Source organism: Cupressus sempervirens, chromosome 5, assembly GCF_028749045.1.
Source record: "Cupressus sempervirens isolate cs-2001-9-10 chromosome 5, ASM2874904v1, whole genome shotgun sequence".
Taxonomy (NCBI): domain Eukaryota; kingdom Viridiplantae; phylum Streptophyta; class Pinopsida; order Cupressales; family Cupressaceae; genus Cupressus; species Cupressus sempervirens.
The window spans coordinates 213,283,533-213,306,209 of record NC_143122.1 but is presented as its reverse complement, the minus strand read 5'-3'; the positions used below and the strand labels follow the sequence as shown (position 1 = coordinate 213,306,209).

At 38.4% G+C, this 22,677-nt stretch overlaps 1 protein-coding gene across 9 annotated transcripts in view; it reads left to right on the top strand.

Annotated features, from left to right (window-relative positions):
• NRPC2 (nuclear RNA polymerase C2) overlaps positions 1-22,677 on the top strand; it is a 217,515-nt gene that overhangs the window by 54,467 nt on the left and 140,371 nt on the right. For all 9 annotated transcript variants that reach the window (XM_089829229.1, XM_089829234.1, XM_089829230.1 and 6 more), the window contains 2 exons: positions 14,469-14,574; positions 14,714-14,824. In XM_089829229.1, the coding sequence (XP_089685355.1) occupies positions 14,469-14,574; positions 14,714-14,824 (217 nt within the window). The remainder of the gene's footprint in view (positions 1-14,468; positions 14,575-14,713; positions 14,825-22,677) is intronic.

Genomic DNA, 22,677 nt, shown 5'->3' with positions numbered 1-22,677 from the left:
ATCAAATCCTGCCTAATAGATCTTTCCCGCAATGATAGGATTGTTTTCATTACCCTCTTGAAATATTTTGCATGCGAAATGTGGGTCCCATTTACTTTCAAACTTAATTTTCTTTTGAATGCGGAAAATCATTCTCACGGGTTGAAAACCCGCCGAGGAGAATACAATTTTCATTTCTCTGCCCAGGCCTCTTTTTCACCGTTACCTTTTAACTTATTTCTTCCTTTGAGTTCGAAGATGTCCATAAGAAGTGCGAAACTTCGTTAGGGGCCCACCTTTTGTTTATTTCTTTTTAAAATTGCCTTTTGTGGAAAACAGTCTTCATGGGTTGAAAACCTGCCGAGGAGAAGTCAATCTTTTGTTTTTCCGCCAAAGAGAATTTTGAGAGCTGTGACGAGTCTTTAATACCTATTGAGGTAGATAATCATAAAAGCAACAGAAATTCATCACAAGGAACTTTATCTTCCTCTCATTGTAACTCATATGCATCATTTGGTGCTCTTCACGGGGAATTGCCTTCATGGGTTGAAAGCCCGCCGAGAAGGTAAAGTTCAATTTTCAGCAAGCTTCTACTTTTCATGAAAAATATGGTTAGGCGCAAACAAGCTTAACTTTGTGAATAATTTTTACATGTTGCAAGAATCTCCATCGGATTAGGTACTAAGCTACCCGTAAGACTCACAACATAAAGGAAAACCACCCAAGTATGAAATGCAGGGGAAGGGAAAGATGAAAAATCCGATGAAGAGTTTTTCCACCTAAGGGGACTTAAAACTAGACTTGGACATACTTAGTCTTTACTAAGACACAAAATTCTCCACTTTTTCAAATTGGTTACAGGGTGAAAAGTGGGGCAACAATACGTAATTAGTATAATGACAATTTTCAATTATATATATATATATATATATATAAAATTTCCACGAATCTTTATATATATATATGTATGTATGTTTTATATCTAACATGATATATATATATATATATATATATATAAAATATCTTCAATAGTTTAGTCTCATAGGTTTATCCAATTGAAGCTACCAAACATCAACACTCCCTCTTAGCCAACGAGAATAAACACAAGATTACTTTAGTGTAAAATTAGGAATGACAAGTTTTAAGGATATCTTTGATCAAAAGATATCCACAATTTAGATATCATCTCATGATATTGTTGATGTCAGTTTTGGTACCACTACATAACATATAGCAATTGAATATCTGACACGGAGTATCAAACACATAATTTTTCTCGTGAAAAAGTTAATAGTCATGAAGTCATAAGAAAAACTCCAATGTTCCTGACACCTGTGGATACTAACTCAGTATATCGATGTGATTTGCTGGTACTCACGTAGGCGGCCTTACACTATTTGTTTGAGGACAAGTTGGACTTTTGGTGGAATGATGGTGATGATGGTTTTGTATGAGTTTCAGAGGATGTTGATGGAGTTGGTGATGGTGATGTTGGGTGTAGGGCCAGATAATATTGATTGCGCGAGGAGGAGGCAATAATGCTTCTAATGACTTTTACCTTCCTAACTTTCTAGAGTGAAATTCGACTACTCAATTTCTCGCTATTCTACTCCTACTCCTATGAATGGAAAGATTAGCGAATGGACGGAGATCAAATCTAATGAAAGCTAACCGGTGGCTCTACCTCCATAGATGTAATGATTCAAAGGAAAAGAACTAGTTTATCGCACAAGGCTTCCCAACAAGTCGTTAGGATGCTAGTGGCCTAGTTATAGATCCGTATCAAACATCCACTAATACTACCATGAAACTATCCATCTACTTCTCTTTCTACTTAGCAACTTGAAATGAAATCTATTTTAACAACTTCAAAGAAAATCTTATTTTAACTATTGGAAGTAGAAGCCATGCAATAATACCAAAAGTTCTTAATCACCATGCAAGTCACAACAATGAGAAAGAAAAGCGATTTTGGTATTATCTTAGCAACAGTTTTCTTCGACCCTTTACAAATGAGAGCAAATGGCCTTATATAGAGGCCAAAATTTACAACCAACGATAGAGAAAAGAGGCAAAACCAATGATTTAGATTGAATCCTAGAAACCCTAATTAGGGTTGCCACCCCATTGGCCAATGAGAAGATGCCATCTCGTCAATGGACCAACAAAAAAAAAGGGAAAGTGGCAACCAATGAGAAGGCACGAAAATGGTAGCCAATCAAAACTAGACACTTGTCCTATCCAAGAAGAGGGAGAAATTGTCACTTGGGCTTACATCAAATGATCTCCTAATATAAATCTACCCTTTTCTTTCATCTTTTTAGCCAAGGCAATGAATTTGGGTAGTCTTTCGTTGACTTCCGTCATGGTGCTGCATTCAGTTTGTTTGCTGGAAGTTCTGGATGTTCTTTATTCTTCTCAGTCTCCAAACTTCTCTTCTTGCTCCTAATTGTTCCTTGTTGCTGGCTACTTCCTTCACCCTTTTGTCCAACTGATTCCGCTGGACCCTCCTTTGACTTTGTAATTTCCTTAACTTCCCACTATACCACGATTCGGTGTGCAAATTGACTGTCCTTGTAATTGCCTCCAAGGAAGGATCCTGTTGATCATTCCAATCCACTGGATTCAACTCCGTTCCATCTACTATATCATAATCTTCTCTCAACACATTTTCATCATCTTCTAGTTGATCGAGAATATTAAGGCCTCTCTATCTGATTGTTCTCATCATGTTCGCCGACAATCTTAAGGCCTTTCCATCTGATTGTTCTTATCATGTTCATCAACAATCTTGAGAAAGCTAGCTTTCTCACATGAAAGTCATCCTGGGCATTGGCCCAAAAATCTTCTATATTAGGAACATGTTTAAATGTATTTTCGTGAGATACCTTGATAATACCATTAGGATCGAATCCTTGCCTTGCTCTTTACCATCCTAGATGATACCATTCTAATTCTTTCTCTGTAGCTGCAAAGGTGACATGATTTGGGCAACTATCATTGCCAATTCCAAATGAGAAGGTAATCCTTGTCTCACCCTTAAGTTTCATCATTCTGTTATAATGCTCAAGTTGCCTAGCCAATTCCATCAAAACTACCTTGTCGGGTGGGTACCTTGGAAGTCTCTTGGGACAAATTGTGCTTCCTATACTCTAATATAAGTGAATTGCAAAAATTGGATGAACCAACCCCCATATTTTTTAATTTTTGGTTTTGCTTCCGATGAGAGTCTCTTAGCAAGTGTCCTTTGCAATATCCTTACTGTCTTCATGGCAAAGGCGTCAGAAAACATCTTATGGTCTTTGTTGTTGTGCAAATTAAGCTGTGGATAGCATTCATGCACCAAACATTGCCCTGACCCATTTCCAGTTACTCCTAAGGCCTTAAGTTCCGAATTTTCGTACAATCTCGCAATCAAATAGAACAGATAGGACCCCATATAGAATTGCTTTTGATTTTGTACGGTCCTAAGTTGCAATTCTAGATTCTCGCTTATGATCCTAGCCCAATCAAATCTTCTTTTTCCTTTTTCAATTTCATCAATAAAGAAGTACATCCAGTTTTCGAATTGCATACCTTGAGCTAGGCTCATGATTCGTCTGAGAAGCGGAATGAGATCACCATACTCTGATTTGAAATTTGCCACGGTAAGCCTTGATGACCTGGTGACTCCTTTCATGCCTTCGTGTAGCCAATCCTGCTTTAGATGAGTGAAATAAGCCTCTTGGTTATCCTGGAATAACTTAGCCGCCTGATCCATCATTACCACTGTTATGCTTTTATACTAGGGGATATTGAATGCTTCTTCGACCACTTGTTCGCTGATATTGGCTAACACTATCATCCCTTCATCAAAAATGATGGATTTACTAACCAAATCAAACCGGGATGTACACTCCAATACCAGTTCCGGAGAAGGCAAGGTAGGAGGGAAGGCCACTGTGTGTACAATTCCACTTTTGTAAATCTTCTTTGCCATGGTGGATTGTCCTTCCTTCACTCTATCCTTTAGCTGTATCATGTTCACTATACCGATATTGGTATCGCTTATTTGCCCCACTTTCGAGAAAAAGGTGGTCTTAGGCATCATCTCTTCCTTGTCTTTTTTAGTATTCGTTCCCTTAGGGTTCTTGCTTAAAGTAACATCTACCATCCTAAACACTTATTTCTGTCCCTTCGTTCTAAATGATATGGACTACCCTTATCGATCTCCAACCTTCTTTCTATCAATGGATTCTAACTTATTTCTACCTCGCCAAGTCCTATCACTACACTTATCAATCTCCAATCTTCAACCTAGGGGTGGGACTACCATTTATTTCTGCCTCTTCATTGCCTTAGGATGGATTACACTTATATCACGGCGATTCATGCGATTCACGCGATTCGACGATTCGATTCAAGCCAAACGATTTTTTGTGAATCGGTGAATCGAATCAGCGATAAAGGGTTTTTGAAATAAGTTACTCACTAAATTTCAAGGGTTTTTTAAATTTTCCGATTCATGGCCGATTCGATTCCGATTCATGGCCGATTCACGATTTGATTCGGCCTTGCCGATTCCGATCCGATTCCGATTCTTGTTACTTTGGTAACTACCACTTATTTCTGCCTCTTCGTTACCTTAGGATGGACTACACTTATATCTCCCAACTTCATTCCTAAGGTGGTCTAGTTTATTTCTGCCTCGCCAAGTGTCCTATCATGAAATCTACACTTATGTCTCCAAAGTTCAACCTATAGATGGAATGATGAAGTGGTGGATGATGAATGCAAGAAGAATATAAGGGAAACGAAACCAAGCAAAAAAAGGAGTAAAATCCGCTTTTAAACCAACCTTTAGCTCTAAAATGAATTGAACTTTACCTTTACCAATAGTCGGGCCTTCTTTGAATTCGGATCAGACCTTAGAAAATTCAAGCCTCTTTGCAAAAAAAATTAGAATTTCGATCTTATTGAAACCGCCCACACTTGCCCAGAAATCAGATCTTCAATTATGTATCCTCTACCAAATAAAGTTGCCTTGATTTGAAATTGAAATTGCAGCTCTAGCAAGAAAATCAGATTCCACAAAAATTGCCAAACAAGAGGAAAGCACTTAGATCTGCCCCAACAAAATCACCAAGGTCTGAAATCCGTTCAAGTTGGAGGAAGGAGAATGCCAAACACATGAAAATCTGCTCCTCAAGGAAAATCGGCTAGGGCAGAAAATTGCCTCCTTTTGTGAAAGAAAAAATCGCCAAGCAAGAGAATATTCAGGTCTGCTCCATCATTGCCAAGGTCGAAATCTGCTCCCACAAAACTGCCAAACACATAGAACTGCCCTTCCTTAGAAAATCGCCAAGCTAGAGAAGAAAGCTGCTTCAAAAAAAAAAAAATCGCCAAGCAAGAGAAGGCTGTGATGGAATGAAGAAACAGGAGAGGGAGGAGCCCTCTTATATCACTTTCCCTTTACTCCTCCAAGCTGGCCGACTAGCACCTATAGGAGAAGACAATTAAATTAATGTCTCATTAATGGTCCCAATTTAAATGCCAAGCCAAAACTAATTTTGCCTATAGTGAAATTTGCACATTTAATTGCCGGTTAGGATCAAAATTGCAAAATAAAATTAAGAAAGCCTTGGGAATGTTAAAAATTTCCATTTAATAACGTTTTGTTAATTAAAATATCATTTAAAATCGGATTTAGCAAGCCAAAATCAATTTTTTAATTTTAATTTACCAATCTTTTTAAATATTTTTTTTATAAAATCTTCAAGGCAATTTTAACCAATTTAATGCAAAATTTTGCAATTTTAATCCATTTTCGATTTTGCAATGCAATTAAACTTTTTTACCAAAATATATCATTTTTCTAGCATCCAAAATCGATTTTCCAATTCAATTTCACTATCACAAAATTTTCTTTTTCACCAAAAAAATAAAAATTTTTCCGAAACAATTAAATCTAAAAATTTCTTTATTTTGAAAAAATGCTCAAGATTATATAGTTACATCCAATTTTCAAAATAAAATTGTCCAAAAATTTGTAAATTTATCTTGCCAAGTTGTTCTAACCATCGAAAAATATGATGCCTTCGAAATTTGTTCGACCTAAGGATAAAATTACATGTCCCGGAAAATCAAGTTTTGCATCGGGTGAAAAATAAATCCAACCACATCCCTCCTGGCCCGAAGGCGTCCAAGGTGTAAAATTTTCTAAATCAAATTGTTTTGGACAACTTCGAAAAAAGTTGCCAAGGCAATTGAAAAAAGGGGGTACACAAAAATTTTGGGGCGATGGTGTGAAAACCTCACAACAGATATCAACAGTAATGACATCTTGAATGTCAAGTCACATGACATTCACCAAGTACTATGAGAAATTATATTAAGAGCAGTGGCCTTTTGAATGTCAAGTTGCAAGATATTCACTAAGTACTTTTGAGTAATCGTCTCCTATATGTCAAGTCACATGACACTCACCAAGTACTCCTAGTAATGGCCTCTGGAACATCAAGTTGCATGACATTCACCAAGGACTCAAAGAATGTTCATAAGGTATGTGCACACATATCCTCAATGATGCTTACCATAGGAACATTCATGGTCTATTTAAGGAACTTAATCCAGCATGCATGATACAATATATCATGATCTTCTTAGACATCATAAGATATCCATCATAATGAAAGATTAAGTTATTGTAAAATCGTCACCTTTCAATAACTTCTACAAATACAAGTGATAATCATATGGAAGTCGTCACTTCCTCATGATGGACATAGGGGATAGGCCCATTAAATCATGCAACCACACATAGATTTTTAGACTCTTTGAATATCAATCTTTTGAGCTCCTCACCAATGTTGCCTTTGATGAATTGTCAAACTCCCTTTGAATCTGATATCAATCTTCCTTTTCCTGCAAGGACATCCCCAAAGAGAAAGGAAAAGATCAAGGCAAATAGCTCTTATAGCACAGATATAAATACAAATAACAAAGAGAGTACAATGAATAGATAAATGTAATACTTAAGGATAATAACTACTTATCTGCACATCATCATCCTTGATACAAGTTGCTCTGAATCCTTTACTCAAATCTTCTTCTTATTATTCTACTCTCCTCGTTGCTCTTTACACTTCACTCTAAATACACACATACACACACACATATTAGATTGAGAATCCGATTTTATACATGTGTATGCTACTCTTATTGCTTCTTATTTGCTCGCCTTTTATTCTGATTTTTCGTTTTTATTCTACATACTTATTCTTCATATATATCTACGTGGGGTTTCTTATAGAAATGTTCATAAGTTGTTTGGTACCCATAATGGTAATATGTGATGTATGTCGTCTATAATTTTGAACCTATATTTTACCCATGTTATTGCAGGTCGACACGGGGGTACCTTTTTACACACATATATACTTTTCTTCTTCACTTTATTCACTAATGTCTTATAGTTCGTACACGGTTTTGATGGCCACGTGGACTACTTAAATATGTGTTTCTATCACGTGCCCTACAACGTGTCAAGGTTAATCCTTGCAATGCCCCTTGTACTTATTACTTGATACAACCTGTGCAATGTGTATTTATCTGCTGCGTTGCCATGTTGGTAGATCAACTCTCCATGTCGAATCGGACCCTTTTTCTTCCTTATGTACATTCAATGTATTATCGGTGGGTGAATGATGTGTTTGATGCCTACATGCTTCAATCTTGATCACAGTATTTCGTTAAGTAGGTGCACTGAATAGTTTGGCCTATGTTGACATCACCTTAATGTAATAATTATTTTAATGTCGCCTATGTCTTTCATTGCAGTGGAACATATCACCTCCTTCTAATTCAAGTCCTTGCATTATCTGCAATTTTCTTATAGGATTATATCAAATCTCTGAATGCAGATAATATATATGCTGAGTTCTATTTTATTCAATCTGGTATTTTATAGTTTCTTTACCATGTTGATTTTTGGATCATTGCAAATGTAATAACACTGCCTACGAGGTATGCATTTTTCAAAGGCAACAGTCTCTTGTGTTTATATTGAGAATGAGCCAAGAAGAGACATGTCCCTTCATGGGACATGTTTATTCATACATAATTAATATAATAACAAATTTAATTATAGTTATATATATATATTTATATATATAATTTCCCTGAATCATTATTATATTAATTTCTCCCTCTCTCTCTCTCTCTCTCTATATATATATATATATATATATATATATTTATTATATCTCTCATGGGATATATATATATCTTCAATATTTTAGTCTGATAGGTTTATCCAACTGAAGCTACCAAACATCAACAACAACAATCAAGGCCTTCTCTTATGCATCAATAGCAGAATCAACATGCTCAGGGTATTGGTTTTCAGTCATCAGTTATTCCACATCAATTCAATACTGTAGAAATAATCTGCGCTGGTAAGGGAAGAGACCCATAGATAGTTCAAATGGTTTCCCAAAAAACTTTATTGACCTTTCATCATAGCAGCTTAATCTTGCTCAATCATCTTCCAACTATCCGAATGGGATGTTTCAAATTTGATGTTATTCACCACCGCTGAATTGGTATCACACCAAATTTTAATATTTGACTCAAGATTGTTTATCGCATTAAATCTCTCTTCCCAACATGTCTATTAAATAAACCTCCAGTGAGAAGGTCCCATCACCCTCATTTTACCAACAAACTCTAAACAAGTCCCTAGATGTTTCCTTTTCTCTATTGCTGGATTAGAGTTGTCTGCACTAAAAGATGCTTGGTGCTACCAAATCTGACTCTTCTTCCTGTGTATGCATAAGCCCTTGTATAGGGAATTAGTAATATATTTCTGCTGCATGGTAACATTGATCTCAGCTGTGGTAATTTCATGTCTATTGGTTGCTTCCAACGATCTTCATACTGCATGTGATTTTGCTTCCAACCTGTACTGCAGGTTCTTTCAAACTAGGTTCAGATCTAATCCATAGATCCTCAACACAATTTACAAACCTCTGTGGTTTTTCTTTTACGTACTAAGCAGTCTTTTTCATTCAATGACGACCTTTATTCATGGAGGTTTCAAAGTTATTTACATACAACTCTACATTCTTGCCTTTTCAATGTGGAATCAGCTTCTCTTGAGTGGAAACGAGTTAATGATGCTAGCTTTGGAGATGTTCTTATTATTGACCCTTGAAAGCCACATCACAAGAGTTTCTTCAATCATCACTGAATTTGTCCCAACTGGACTCCTCAATATTACAGAATGCAACTCCAACTGAATGTGGATCCAGCTAATTTAGAGCCTTCGTTTTCGCTGAAAGGGGCATCTCAAAGCTGCCTTGATGATATTTAGCATCAACAACTGAAACATTTCAAGGTGATATCCATACATTTTATGATACACAACATTCAACTAGCAATGAATGTATCACCCTAAATAGAGTTTTTGATGACGATTGGACTCCTTATTGTGGTAGCAATAGAAACTCCCATTAATTCAACATCCTCCAATAAATATCAACTCCAATAGTCGTGGGTTTCTATGAATAGGGATTTCACAACATCCAGAGGATGTTAATTGCCATGATATGATTGAATGCAATGTATCACCAACCATGGAATGTCATTCCTATGATCACATAGCTATCACTGCAAATACTGATACACTCATATGTATGTTGGTCTGATAGGTCCAATAGGAATCAAAGCAGATGGATGGTTGTTGATTTGGTTAATTCAGGATGTCTGACCACCGCAAGTGTATATATCATAGAAGAAGGCGAATTGCAGTGTTGAGTGTAGTCATAATAGATAACAATCCGATTGACAAAATGAGGTGACAATGTATGTGATGGATCTGACTGCAAAAATTACTTCCCAAAGATTTTTATTTGCTCTGATACCATGTTAAATTTCTTGCAGCTGTGTATATTTTATTTTGTTTTTAAATTTCTATTTTTCAGTATAATAGAGAAAGACCTTTTTCTTCTTTTATACTTACTGGTGGTGCCCCTTTAGTAAGGATCACCATTCTTTCCTTAATATTATTATATAATATAACAATTATATACAATACAATATAATACAATAACAATATGATTAATATATTGTCAATTCAATTATCTCAATAATATTTCTATTATTATAATAATTATACTGTAGTAATTATATAATAATTATATTATCACAACCATTCATGTTATGTATGTTAGCCTAAAGGAATCCAAGCATAGCTACAATAACATCAACAAACAACTGTCATGATTTTGAGAAAAAATCGGCAAACCCTCCAATTGTAGATGAGTAGTATGCCCCAAAACAGATTGCAAGATACCATGATTTGAAGTTAACAAAGCATCATTTTTTTGGCAAAAATGGTAAAAACCTTAAAACAGAAATCCTTGACATAAAATTGCACGCAAACTTCATGAATTGAGAAACTAGCAACAATTTTTGAGGTGGACAATCGGAAAAACCTGACACAAATTTTGAGGTGAAAATCAATCAAAACCAGAAAATAGAATATGAGAAACGGATCATAGAATACAAAACATCATTTTTGAGGAAAATAGGGTAAAACCCAACAAAGAATTTTTGAGGAACAGATAAGTTTTGACAAAAATTATTAGAACCTAAAATATAATTTTTGAAGTTTTTTTTTTAAAAACCCTTTAGAATTTTTTAATGAAAAATTATGAAAGCCCATCAAAAAATTTTTGAAGGGAAAAAATGATGAAAACCCATCAAAGAAAGCTTCATGTGGCAAAGCACAAGTCTTCGCGTGGCATAACAGCACATGTAAGCAACATTCAACTCACAAAAAGCGCATGCAAGAATATGCAACAAACATGCGAGTACATGCAACCCTCGAAAATCAAGTACTTTTGCTCAAACCAGGAAATCCAATCAAAAACCTTCAACCATGCATGCAATTTTCAACAAAAATCTTTTAAGGCAAACCACAAAATTTTCATAAAATACTTGCAACGATTTTTATTTAAAAAAATCGAAAATAAGCTTTTTGGGAAAAAATTCCAGATCATAATAGTAAGAAAAAATTGCTAAATTTTATGAATTCTCATCAACTTGCTCTGATACCATGTTATGGTAAATTAATGTTGTATTAAACAGGGGAGATGAAAGCTCCTTATTATGAAACAATAGCGCACTAAAGACGAAAATAGAAACTACCTAACTAATGACTAACTAAGACAATCATTAAAGAAACATTGCAATTTTCTAATAAGGCTTGCGATTTCTTCATCTTCCACCATTTTATTGATTTTTTGACGTCGAAGAATGTATCATCTGAAATCATGCTGGAAGAGTGTGGAAAGTTGGTGTTACAATTGCCAGATAAGAAAGATGTCAACAGTCTTGGGTTTTACACCTGCCAAATGCATTTGCTTGCAAGTTTATGTCACCTTGTCAACAATTCTTTCTTGTACATATCCATGCCTATGTATAGATGGAAATCCATATCCTGTTCTAAAGCTTCTGTTGCATTCCATGGGACAACAATTCTTTGAGGCATTTCGTAAGCAATTAAGACGTGTTGCCTATAATTTCTCATTTTGCAGACAGGTCTTCCAATGCAGTCACACCTGGACATCATGTTTATGCCTGGTTGAAAAACCTGACCTAGTCCTTGCTCCAATATAAATAAGCATCCTTATTAAATGTGCTGCGCAGAATTGGATTGATCTAGTGTTATTGCCCAAGTGTGTTAAATTTAGATGCAGAATTGCATAAAATAAAGAACAGATAAATCAAAAACACAAGAACACCAAAGACATTCTTGGAAAATCCTCCTACTTGAGATAAAAACCCCGCGCCTATTGTATAATAATAACAGGATCTCAGAACACAGCTCACAAACTCTTGAGCTTTTGCCCAAATAACAAATGAACAGAACTCCCCTTACAAAATAATGAATATGCAACTACACACCGAATGGATGCTTCATACAGAGATAATAATAAAACAATCTTCACACTGTTTCCTGCAAATACATACTAAATAGAAAACTTGACAGTGCTGATCAACAATGCTGTAAGATTCAGTAACTCCTACAGCTGCAGTCTACGAAAACAATAGTCTCCAGAAAAAAATGCTACAACAGCCTCACTGATATGATACTCTTCAAATCATCAATCTCCAAAAAGAAAGGCAACCGCCACTTTCATCAGAATCGCATGGCACATGAATTTCCGCCAAAGCTCAGGAAAACAGTGGATACAAATGATCAATGTTATAATTTCTAACTCTTGTGTGCATGAACTGACGGCAGTTGTCACTAAGTGCCGTTTCATACTGTCAAGTTTACGATGCTTAATGTCTTCAATCACTGACATCACGCACAGGGACTTTACATATAGATGAACAATTCCTTATCAAAACTGCGACAGCCACGTACATTATATTAAAATAAAGGAGGTGTTACATACGAAGATGCTCTTCAAGCTACCAACAGTTACACAAGCCTCACTCTTCGCTTGCCAAAAGTAACACACGATAAGACTCTTTGATGTGCCGTTGCCATATGTGCATATCAATGATTACAACATGTATGTTGTTCCAATCATCACAGGTAAGCTGATATCTCCTGCAGCTACCAAGCTGAAGCAAAGTGAAGCTCTCTTAAGTAAAGAGTGATGCAATATCGGAACTTACCAAACCAAAACTAAAGAAAGTAAACAAACATTTTTTTGGCCAGGCCCAGTTGCTGATTCACCCAGGATGCTCCTGCATCAAAAAATTAAAAAGGAAAGACCAAATATTCATATGATAAGGCATTTGCCATATTCTTTATTTAACCATATTATAATAAAATCTAGACAGCCAGACTGCTGTGGCTGTAACTCTGCCTCATCTTTGTCTAAATTGGAATCAGCCTTTGAATCAAAGTCACTACCAATGAATTTAAATAAATTAATAAATATTGAAATTAAAATTGAAAGGTAGGAAAAAACTACCGTGAACTGTCTTTTTAGTACTTCCAATGCTATCTTTCTATAATAATAAACTTACATTTGAACAAATCAATTACCAAGATAATTAAAAAGCGCTATTTTTATTGTACTACAAAGTATTTCTATTTTAACAATCAATATACTAAAGGAAGTTTAAATAATATCATATTTCTATCTTTCAACACATGAAATGAAGAGAAAGAAGTGATTTTAAAACAATGCGACTCCATCACTTGAAACTTAAAAAATACTCTTCCTTAGTCATGCTTATGAACACTGAAAACTAGGGCACCCTGAATTGAAATATCCTGCTGATGTTCTGCTAGACAACAAGCACATCAAAGAGAGACTGGTAGTAGAGTTGGGAAAACATAAGATTTTCCTTAAAGAAGCAGAAGGCAAAATCATTTGGTATGGCTTATAGTCGGGTGAATACACTATCAGACTCGGTTATCAAAATTCAGAGAGTCCAGGTGGATAGGAAAGATTGGCCGTCCAAAGGTATGTTGGAGTGAAGCCTGCCACTCATATCCCTAATTAGAACAACACACAATTGTTTGATTCAAAACGATTTGACAAAAGGAATCAAAATTTTAAACAGTAGAATGGAGGACTAAGAGGAAAGCACAAAATATCATACCCTTGTTTTTTGGCCATGCACAGCAATGCAGCTTTGTGTGAGTGAATTGAGCTCCATGCTCAACATGACATCCATTGAATGAACAGATTGCCACCATACTTCTCAATCATCACACTGCTTTCCAAGTGCCTGATTCATATAAAAAGTTAAAACCTTATAGCATTTATTGCCACCCTCCAGGTACATTTGAATGGGAGAAACAAAGCAGTCAACGGATCACCTACCAAGCTCTAGTTGTGTTGTTTGGATGGATTTTGCATCATGTGCTGCAAGGGTGCAATACTTATGACTTCAAGTTTGTAGTACTACAGTAAAATTCATATTTCTAGGCTAAGATTTTATTTGAAAAACAGCCTTAAAGAATTTATAATTATAATTATCAATGTTCTGTGTTTTATTTTGTCTTTTTTTTATGAAGAACAATATGATGATGAATTATAAATCAATGTTTTTATTTTAATATACAATATTAAATTTAATTCCTGGTTTATGCTAAAATGTGTATACTTTTAGTTTTCTGTATGGACACATTGAAATTTTACCAACCCCAGTTTTTTGCCATTCCGACATGGGTGAATCAAAATCGGCAATTTATGTTAAAATGTTTCTTGATTCTATCAGTTATACTGATAGATTGTTATAGTTGTTAATGAGAATTGATAATAAGGAAGACAATAGCAACATCTTTTTTCCTTCACCTTGCATGGTTGTTCTTTCTATTGTTCTCTTTTAGTTTAATATTGTAGAGAATATTGGCTATTCACTTTACATTTTCATTCAAGTTAGTGGAATGGTTGAGATTTTCAATCAGCAAGTGATCATGATTTCTGAACTTCCATTTTGGGATCCTAATATTCTGGCAGTTTTCTTTGAATTAGTGTTACAGCATCCGTAACCAGCAGCACACATGAAAGGAAAAGTAAGACGAACATTGTTGTAAAGCATGAGAGAATATATTTAAAGCTTAACACCTTCTCTGAAGATGTATGTTTCTAATGCATGCCTATATGTTTCTTATACATGATTATTTTTTCTCACCGTTATAAGGATCATGACTTTGGCAAGGCGATTGGCATTAATTAAGATAATGTTCTTATATCAACAACTTTGATATGAGCTGTAGGTTCCCATTGTGGTTGTTTTAAAAGCAATGGGCATGGAAAGTGATCAAGAAATTGTACAAATGGTTGGAAGGGACCCTAGATTTGCAGGCATACTTGCCCCATCATTGCAGGTACTGAACGAATACCCCATCTTTTATGTTTATTATTTAAGATCCATCTTGGTCCAGAGTGAGATAGAAAGCTACTTTTGGTGAGTCCTCCAGTAGCTGTAGGAGAGTTTGGCTGTCCTCTGCTATGGTGGAACTTGTTAAACAAATTCATGCTACATCTGAAACCTTACTTTATGGCATAGCTATAGAAAGACAATGGGTTAAAGGTTTGACATTATTTATCATTTAGCTGCACGAAATGCAAATGATTAGTACAGTGCTCATCCAACCTTTTCTGGAGGTATTTCTGGTTACTTTTATATTTTTCTTTTTTCTTGAATTTGTGCATTATTTGTGAACAAAGAGGCAATCTTAGGTTTGATTTTGAGAGTGACTGTTATAGATTGCCTTTTCTGTACTTGGCAACTTGCAAATGCAGTGGTGTAAACAAAATAGCACATGTTTGTTCATAGTTTGGAATTATTATGCGTTAACATAGATCTAGAGTTTAGAATGTGGAGATTTTAATCTACTTCTAGGGTGATGTTTAGGGATTATCATATGACCAAATTTATCACTGACCTGTAGCATTTGATGTACGTTGCTATTTGGATTAGGTTCACACATTGTGCAACTAAGTCACAATATTGTATGACCACGCTCAAACAAGTAAAGAAAACCCACTAAAGCAATTTATATCCGGCTATCTTCATTTGTCTTCTTTTTAGAATTGGAGGCATCTTTGTTGGCCCCTTTTGACCAAAAGAAATCATGTCAGTATGATCTTTTTCCCAGATTGAATGGAAGGTTTTTAAAAAATCAGAAACACTCACATGCTTTCTTGGCTTCTGTTTACCGTACAGGTAAAGAAAATGAACGCATACAGACAATAGAACATGAACAACAGAACTTATATTATTATTCGCAATCGTAGATGAATGATTCTTCACAATGATCCCAGATGGGATATAAATACTACCGCCGAACCTTCCCGAAGGAGTCCGTCGGCCACAATTATTCTATCCGCTACAAACTATTTACCGATGACGTCGGCTACAGAATACAGAAACACCACCGGACCGTCGGCTACAGAATACAGAAACACTGCCGGACTGTTGGCTACAGAATACAAAAACACCGCCGGACCCATCCAGTCGGCTAACACCATCCCCCCAAAAAGAAAAGTCGTCTCCTGACGACTGACAAAATATCTGAGACAATTTAACAAACAAAATACAATAACAGAGTGACTACAACAAGAGAAATCTGCTTCTGACACATCACTGTCACCTTCGTCCTGTGCCTCTAGCCTCTGCTAACACAACATTGCCTCCTTGATGAAGCTGACCTTGATAGCCACCTGTGCTGCTTTCTCTGTTTTCAATTCCACGGTACCCTGAGCCAAGTGTCGCTGCACTGCCTCCAACTGGATGATTAGCTCCTCCCGAGCTCTCTACGCATCCACCAAGACAGCCTCCCAGCCAACACCTACTCCCAGTGCCTCGACACACAAACAGTCCATGCCTGCAGTAACTGCAACTCTTCTCAACTGGTCAGACTCCCACGACTGATATTCGCAACGACTGGGGGTCCAGGGGTCGAGGGGCAGCCCCCTCGCGGGGTCCTGGGGCAACGCCCCAGGTGCGCTCCCTGTCGCAGTACAGGGCGGGGTCGAGGGGCAGCGCCCCTCGCCGCCAAGACCAAATTAGCACTTCGCAACCCACACAGAAATGCACGAAACACGCCATTTCTATCATTTTCTGCCGATTCTGCACTCTTTCTGGCAACCACGGATGCGTCCCCTTTCCTTTGGCATCATCTATAACTCATTCTAAGCAACTTGAATCTGTCGTCGTTTTTTTTTTTTTAAATTTTTTTATAGCCATCAAACTAAATTCAATTCATGTTACAGGGCATCTGTACAACCCGAGACAGATTGCAACTCTTCAGCAGTTGCCAAACCGTCGCCATTTGGAGCTCACCCATGTCAGAAATTCGGCCATGATCAGGCGGCAAGCCGTATGAAACAGTCAAAAACCGAAATTTGAAGCCCCTTTCTTGAATCTCGCTGTTAGCAGTGAAGAAATGCTTGAAGTCTTTGCACGATTCTATCTCCTTCTGGCAGCGAATGGCAGAAAAAGCACGCTTCTTCTTTTATTTGGCTCTGCTTCCCTGCGTAGAAGTCTGGCACGACCAAGTTCCAAGCCCGCAGACCTTTCCTTTCACCGGCGGAGGTTGCTAAAAATTCTGGCCGAAATGATTGTAAGCCCGCGGCTATCTTTGGCGGAGGATGCGAAAAAAAATTGAGCCTGCGGACAGCTGCCCGTGGGGCTTATAACCACTTGTGGACAGACTGTCCGCGGGGACCTTCCGTGGTCTTTCTCTGCCCGCGGACAACCTGTCCGCGGGACTTTCACTGCCCGCGGATAGGCAGTTGTCCGCGGGACTTCCACTACCCGCGGACAGGCAGTTGCCCGCGGGACTTTTCAATCCGTGGGCCTTTCTGTCCGCGGGGCCCGTTTTTTTTTTTTTTTTTAATCGAACACATCAAATAACAGAGGTACCTTCGGACGACGTCGCCGCCAGAGGGTGCTGCAATGACAACGATGGAGGATTCGATGACGGCGAAAACTTTCTTGCACGATATGGTTTCAACTTAGATCCGTTAACTGACTGAGTCATCTCCTGTCCGTCCAAGGTCGCCAGTTTGATTGCCCCATTCTCGCCAATTTCTCGAATCTTATATGGTCCAACCCATCGCACTTTGAATTTTCCTGGCTTGATTTCATTTTGACCGTCGTACGCCTTACGTTTGTTTTGTGCCACCTCCATCACCCAATGTGCCTGCGGTCGTCGCGCAACTGGATTATTTCCTTGCTGTCGGTGCCCTTCCACTAATTTTATGTTGCGGTGTAACCTTTCCTTTCCGCGTGGTCCATTCACCATGTACCGGACAGTGGGATCTTTCGTTTTTTTGTGTTCAGACTGTATGTTCTTCCCCTCAGCGTTAGCCATGGCAGCTTTTCCTTCTTCCGCTTCCCTGCATTCCTCCGGACATTCATTTCCCTGTGTTTTGTCACGTTCGTCAACCGTTAACATATTGCAACTCGGAAACAGTTCGTAGTCTTCTATCTGCCAGTGGAACAGGCCATTCACCGAGTCCAGGTCGTCGTCATTCGCTCCTCCATCAAGTCTCAATACTCCCTCTTTGTCTGGTTCCATTCTCCTCTTTGCTTCGTCATCACTTTCGCCGTCACTTTCTGAATCTGACGATGCTGCCTCCTCACTGACCATTTGTGTATGCAGGTCAATTGTGAATCTTTTGCCTCCGCGCTCCATTGATAGGGTATTTCGTTTCCAATCATGTTTTACTTTTGCTTGTACCAACTAATCCCGTCTCAGAATAGCATCATATCCTTTTCTTTTTAATGGAATGACCACAAAATCCAATAAAAATTGTTGCGTACCAATTGTTACCGGCTGCGCTTTCAAGATTCCCAATGGTTTGATCCCGTGCTGGTCTGCTGTGAGCAACTGAAATGCAGGTGGCCACAATGTCGGCTTTCCCAACTTCTTCCAAGTATCCTCCGGCAAGACATTCACGCCGGACCCTCCGTCGACAATTGTGTTTGTCAAAACATTTCCCAAAATCCCCATTTCGACGACCGCCGGATGCCGTTCGGATATGAGTGCCAACAGCATTGGGTCTGTTGTCATCACTTCCCTACTATCCCTTCCTGTCTCCTCCGGTGCTTTCGAAAACGGTGTATGATTCAGAATGGCCGTCCGTAACTGGGGCATTGTGAGAAGGAGGTCACTTATCTTGACCGGTATCTTCGTTTGTAAGATCTGTCGTACAATGTTTTGTTCTGCGAAGTTCCTTGCCAAGGTGCCGGTGATGTCCTTCAACTGAGATGTCCCCGTCGATGATGCCTTTGCAATTTCTGCCTGCGCTTCCCCCAATTTCCTCTTCTCCTCCGCTTGCCTCCGTGTAATTGCCAGAACCTCCTCTACATCCGTGCCGACAGTGATCAAGTTTACTCCAGACTTTGGACACTTGGAATCTTCGTGATCGTCGGGTCCGCACCATCTGGATAATAATTTCAATGTGTTTGCCGCTGTACAATCCCACGCAAAATGACCCCACAAATTACATACTCGGCATTGAACGATTGACCGTCCGTTTGCATCATACTGGGTTCGACTTCGGCTTCCATTATTATTGTTATTGTTTGCATTGTTGTTATTTTTCCCTCTGCTATTATTCCTATACCCTTCGGATGTGGCACCATCAATGTTTGCATTTTCGCTACTGCCCGACGGGGAAGCTTGCTGCGTAAGAAGCACCTGCGGATATCCTCTTGTCTTCATGTTAAAGGGACAGTCCTTTGTCGAATGGCCCATGATCTGACAGATGTCACAGAATTGGTTCTTCGGACACGATCCCTTAGTATGACCGTCGGTCTTACATTCCGTGCACCACAGTTCACTACTTTTTGGCTCCTTCTGCATGTTTTTAAACTCCATCATTCGAAAGATATCCTTTTGTAAGGCACGAACCTTTTTCCTACTACCTTCGTCGTCGCTGCTATCATCTCTGGCAGGCTTGTCGTCATTAGAATCAGAGGAGCTAGTTTTCTTCTTCTTTGTCTTCTGTTCACTTTCAAGGTCCAGTGCTCTGTTATAAGCATCCACATATGACGACGGTGGTACAATTTTCATTTTCCTTCGCAACTGTGAGCATAGGCCGTCCACAAACCACCTTTTCTGCAATCCGTCCACTGGCTTGCTTTCCATTTTGTTTATTAAGTCTTTTAATCTCCTGGCATAGACGCAGACAGTTTCGTGCTTCCCCTGTTTCGTATTGAAAATCTCCGCTACGATTTCATTATCATCCCACAAGAGTTTAAATTCCGCTAGGAACTCCTTTTTAATGTTATCTCAGGTATCCAGCTTCTGCGGATCCATATCCGAAAACCAATCAATCGCGACACCCCGTAGGGTTGCCGGAAATTGCCTGGCCCATTCGTCGGCATCTATGATTCCATTTGCTCGCCAGATCGTCTCACATGTCTTACAATGTCGGATGGGGTCGGCTGTACCATCGCCTTCAAATTTCGGCAGCTTCTCTTTGGATCCCGCCATCGCAACACTGGAGGTTTGCACTATCACACCGGAGGTCTGCACTCCTATACTGGCAATTGGCACTTCCACACTGGCGGTCGACACTCCCACACCGGCAGTCTGAACTCCCACACTGGCGGTCGGCACTCCCACACCGGCAGTCTGAATTCCTACACCGGCGGTCTGCACTCCCGCACCGGAGGTGTCGACAGCTGCGAACCTTGGTGAAGAAGAAAGATCCTCTGAAATTGTTTCCCACGGAAGTCTATCTTGGATGAAGAGATCACCCCACGCTCGTGCTCCGTCGGCACTGCAAGCCGTGCAAGTTGATGCTCTTCCGTCAGAGTTTTCCTCCCTTGGCGAACACAAGTTCAAGAACTCCTCCCGTGCTTCTTCCACCAATTCCACTCGCTGCCGAGTCTCCTCCAACAATTCTTCCGCGCTCCGGTGTCCGTTGGCAATCTTCTGGAATCTCCGTCGGCGTTTGGCTTGCTGTGCCAGAATTAAATTCTCTTGCGCAATACGGATTCCATCTTTTCCCTTCGCCTTATTCCGATCCTTGTTAAGCTGATTTGGCATTAATCTTCATTCCTCCCACCTTCCAGATTCATAAGGCAACGATGCCAAATGTTTACCGTACAGGTAAAGAAAATGAACGCATACAGACAATAGAACATGAACAGCAGAATTTATATTATTATTCGCAATCGTAGATGAATGATTCTTCACAATGATCCCAGACGGGATATAAATACTACCGCCGGACCTTCCCGAAGGAGTTCGTCGGCCACAATTATTCTATCCGCTACAAACTATTTACCGACGACGTCGGCTACAGAATACAGAAACACCGCTGGACCGTCGGCTACAGAATACAGAAACACCGCCGGACAGTCGGCTACAGAATATAGAAACATCGCCGGACCCATCCAGTTGGCTAACAGCTTCTAAGTGAATCTCCTTTGTCTTACATTGTACTGTTGAAAGTTGTGCTCTAGGTATGCTTTTAAGTATGGAAAAAACTTGTGTCTATGCTTTGCTTGAATTGGATTAGGTGGATATGCCTTATTTGCGTGGGCCATGAATAGAACGTATTTTGTTTCTACTTGCACCTTAGGTTAATAGCTATTTCTATGGCTGTTTGTGTCTTTGCTCTAGTTTCTTCCATTCACCAATACAAGTACTACTTATATCTCTTGTTTTCTTTTTTTGATTTTTGACATGCTTTGGCATTCTGATTACGAATGCTTGCAATAAGGTATTGGAGGTGATTGATGTCTCCATTAAGCTTCTTTTTGCTTATGATGTGAATCACACTTCTCATAATTGGTCCGGTTATGACATATTTCCAAGTGTGGTCTTTTGTTTTAGTAGAATGACTTCTAGTAGTTGATATTGAGCCTGATATGAAGCTGGCTGTCATCATATCTAACCTACAACATGTTTAAATTCAGAAGTTACTAATTGAATAGCAATGTGGCATGCCATTAATTAATTAAACCAAAATATAATTTTTTAGTCAAAACTGTGAAGTCTTTCTAAGGGGAAAACAACGACTTCATTGAAAAAATGGAAACTGATACTAGCAATTAAAAATTTTCAAAGCTTAAACTCATTGCAAGCTAAATGTAAATGATTTAACTTACATCCTTTGGGAAAAAATACTATCTTAGAAACTGAAATTGTGCAAATTTGCCCAATTAAAATCCTTTAGAACTTGCCATTAAGAATGCAATTTTTATGCATGATGATACCTATGGAATGACAGGATAAATAACAAACAAAATGGTGAGATACAGTGTCCTAACCTGGTTATGCACTTAGTCCACATCCCTGCAAGTTTTTGCATTGGATTCACCTTCTCTATTAAAACTCAGTGTAAATCGTATTGCTGTGCCCCTTGTGTGTAGACTTCCAGAGTGCTATTTTTCCAAAAAAATCACAGCAAGTTTTAAACTATGCTTACATGCAATAGCCCAAGAGAAATACATAAATGCACTCTCTAACATACACGTATCTAATTTAAAGATATAATAATAACTGCTAACATTTTAGTTTGTACTTAAGCTTTTTAGTGGAAGAAGAGGGAGAGGGTACATCAAGGTATTGGACTTGACCTAATGTACTACAGTTGGGGGAGGACATGGCCTATTGGCAGAGAAATCCACTCACACTAGAGCTATTTCTACCTAGTACAATATCTCCTTACTTAAATGTTCCATCAAGGCATTGTTGAAGCAATTTCCAATCTCAGACCAATAAATGTAGATTTTTTGTCTAATGGCTATCATTGTCTAATTTGGTTATATTTTTACAAGGACAATTTTAAGGCAGACATATTGTGCACGTATATCTTGCAATGTCATTAGAGTTCTCGGTGGAAGGCAATGTATTTGTCATTGACTCTCTTAGAAAACTTGGCATTGGTTTTGGGATGTGTTGAGGAGTGTTTTATGACTGCACCAATGCAAAATAAAATACCAAGGCATCTTATCCTCTCTTGAACAAAATCTGGTGTATGCTAAGACTGCGAAAGATCATACATGTGATTCCAAGGCTCCTTTTATTTATGGACAAACTCAATGATCATTGCAATATGCTTGTAATCCAAGGGCCCTTGCATTTGAATCTTTCTTCACCTCTGCTGGATGGAATGTCTTCATTGGATATTGCAGCCTCATGATGCTGCTTCTTTGAACATACAACTAAAATGGACTGAAATTAAAGAGGAAAGGGTTAGAAGGATCTAA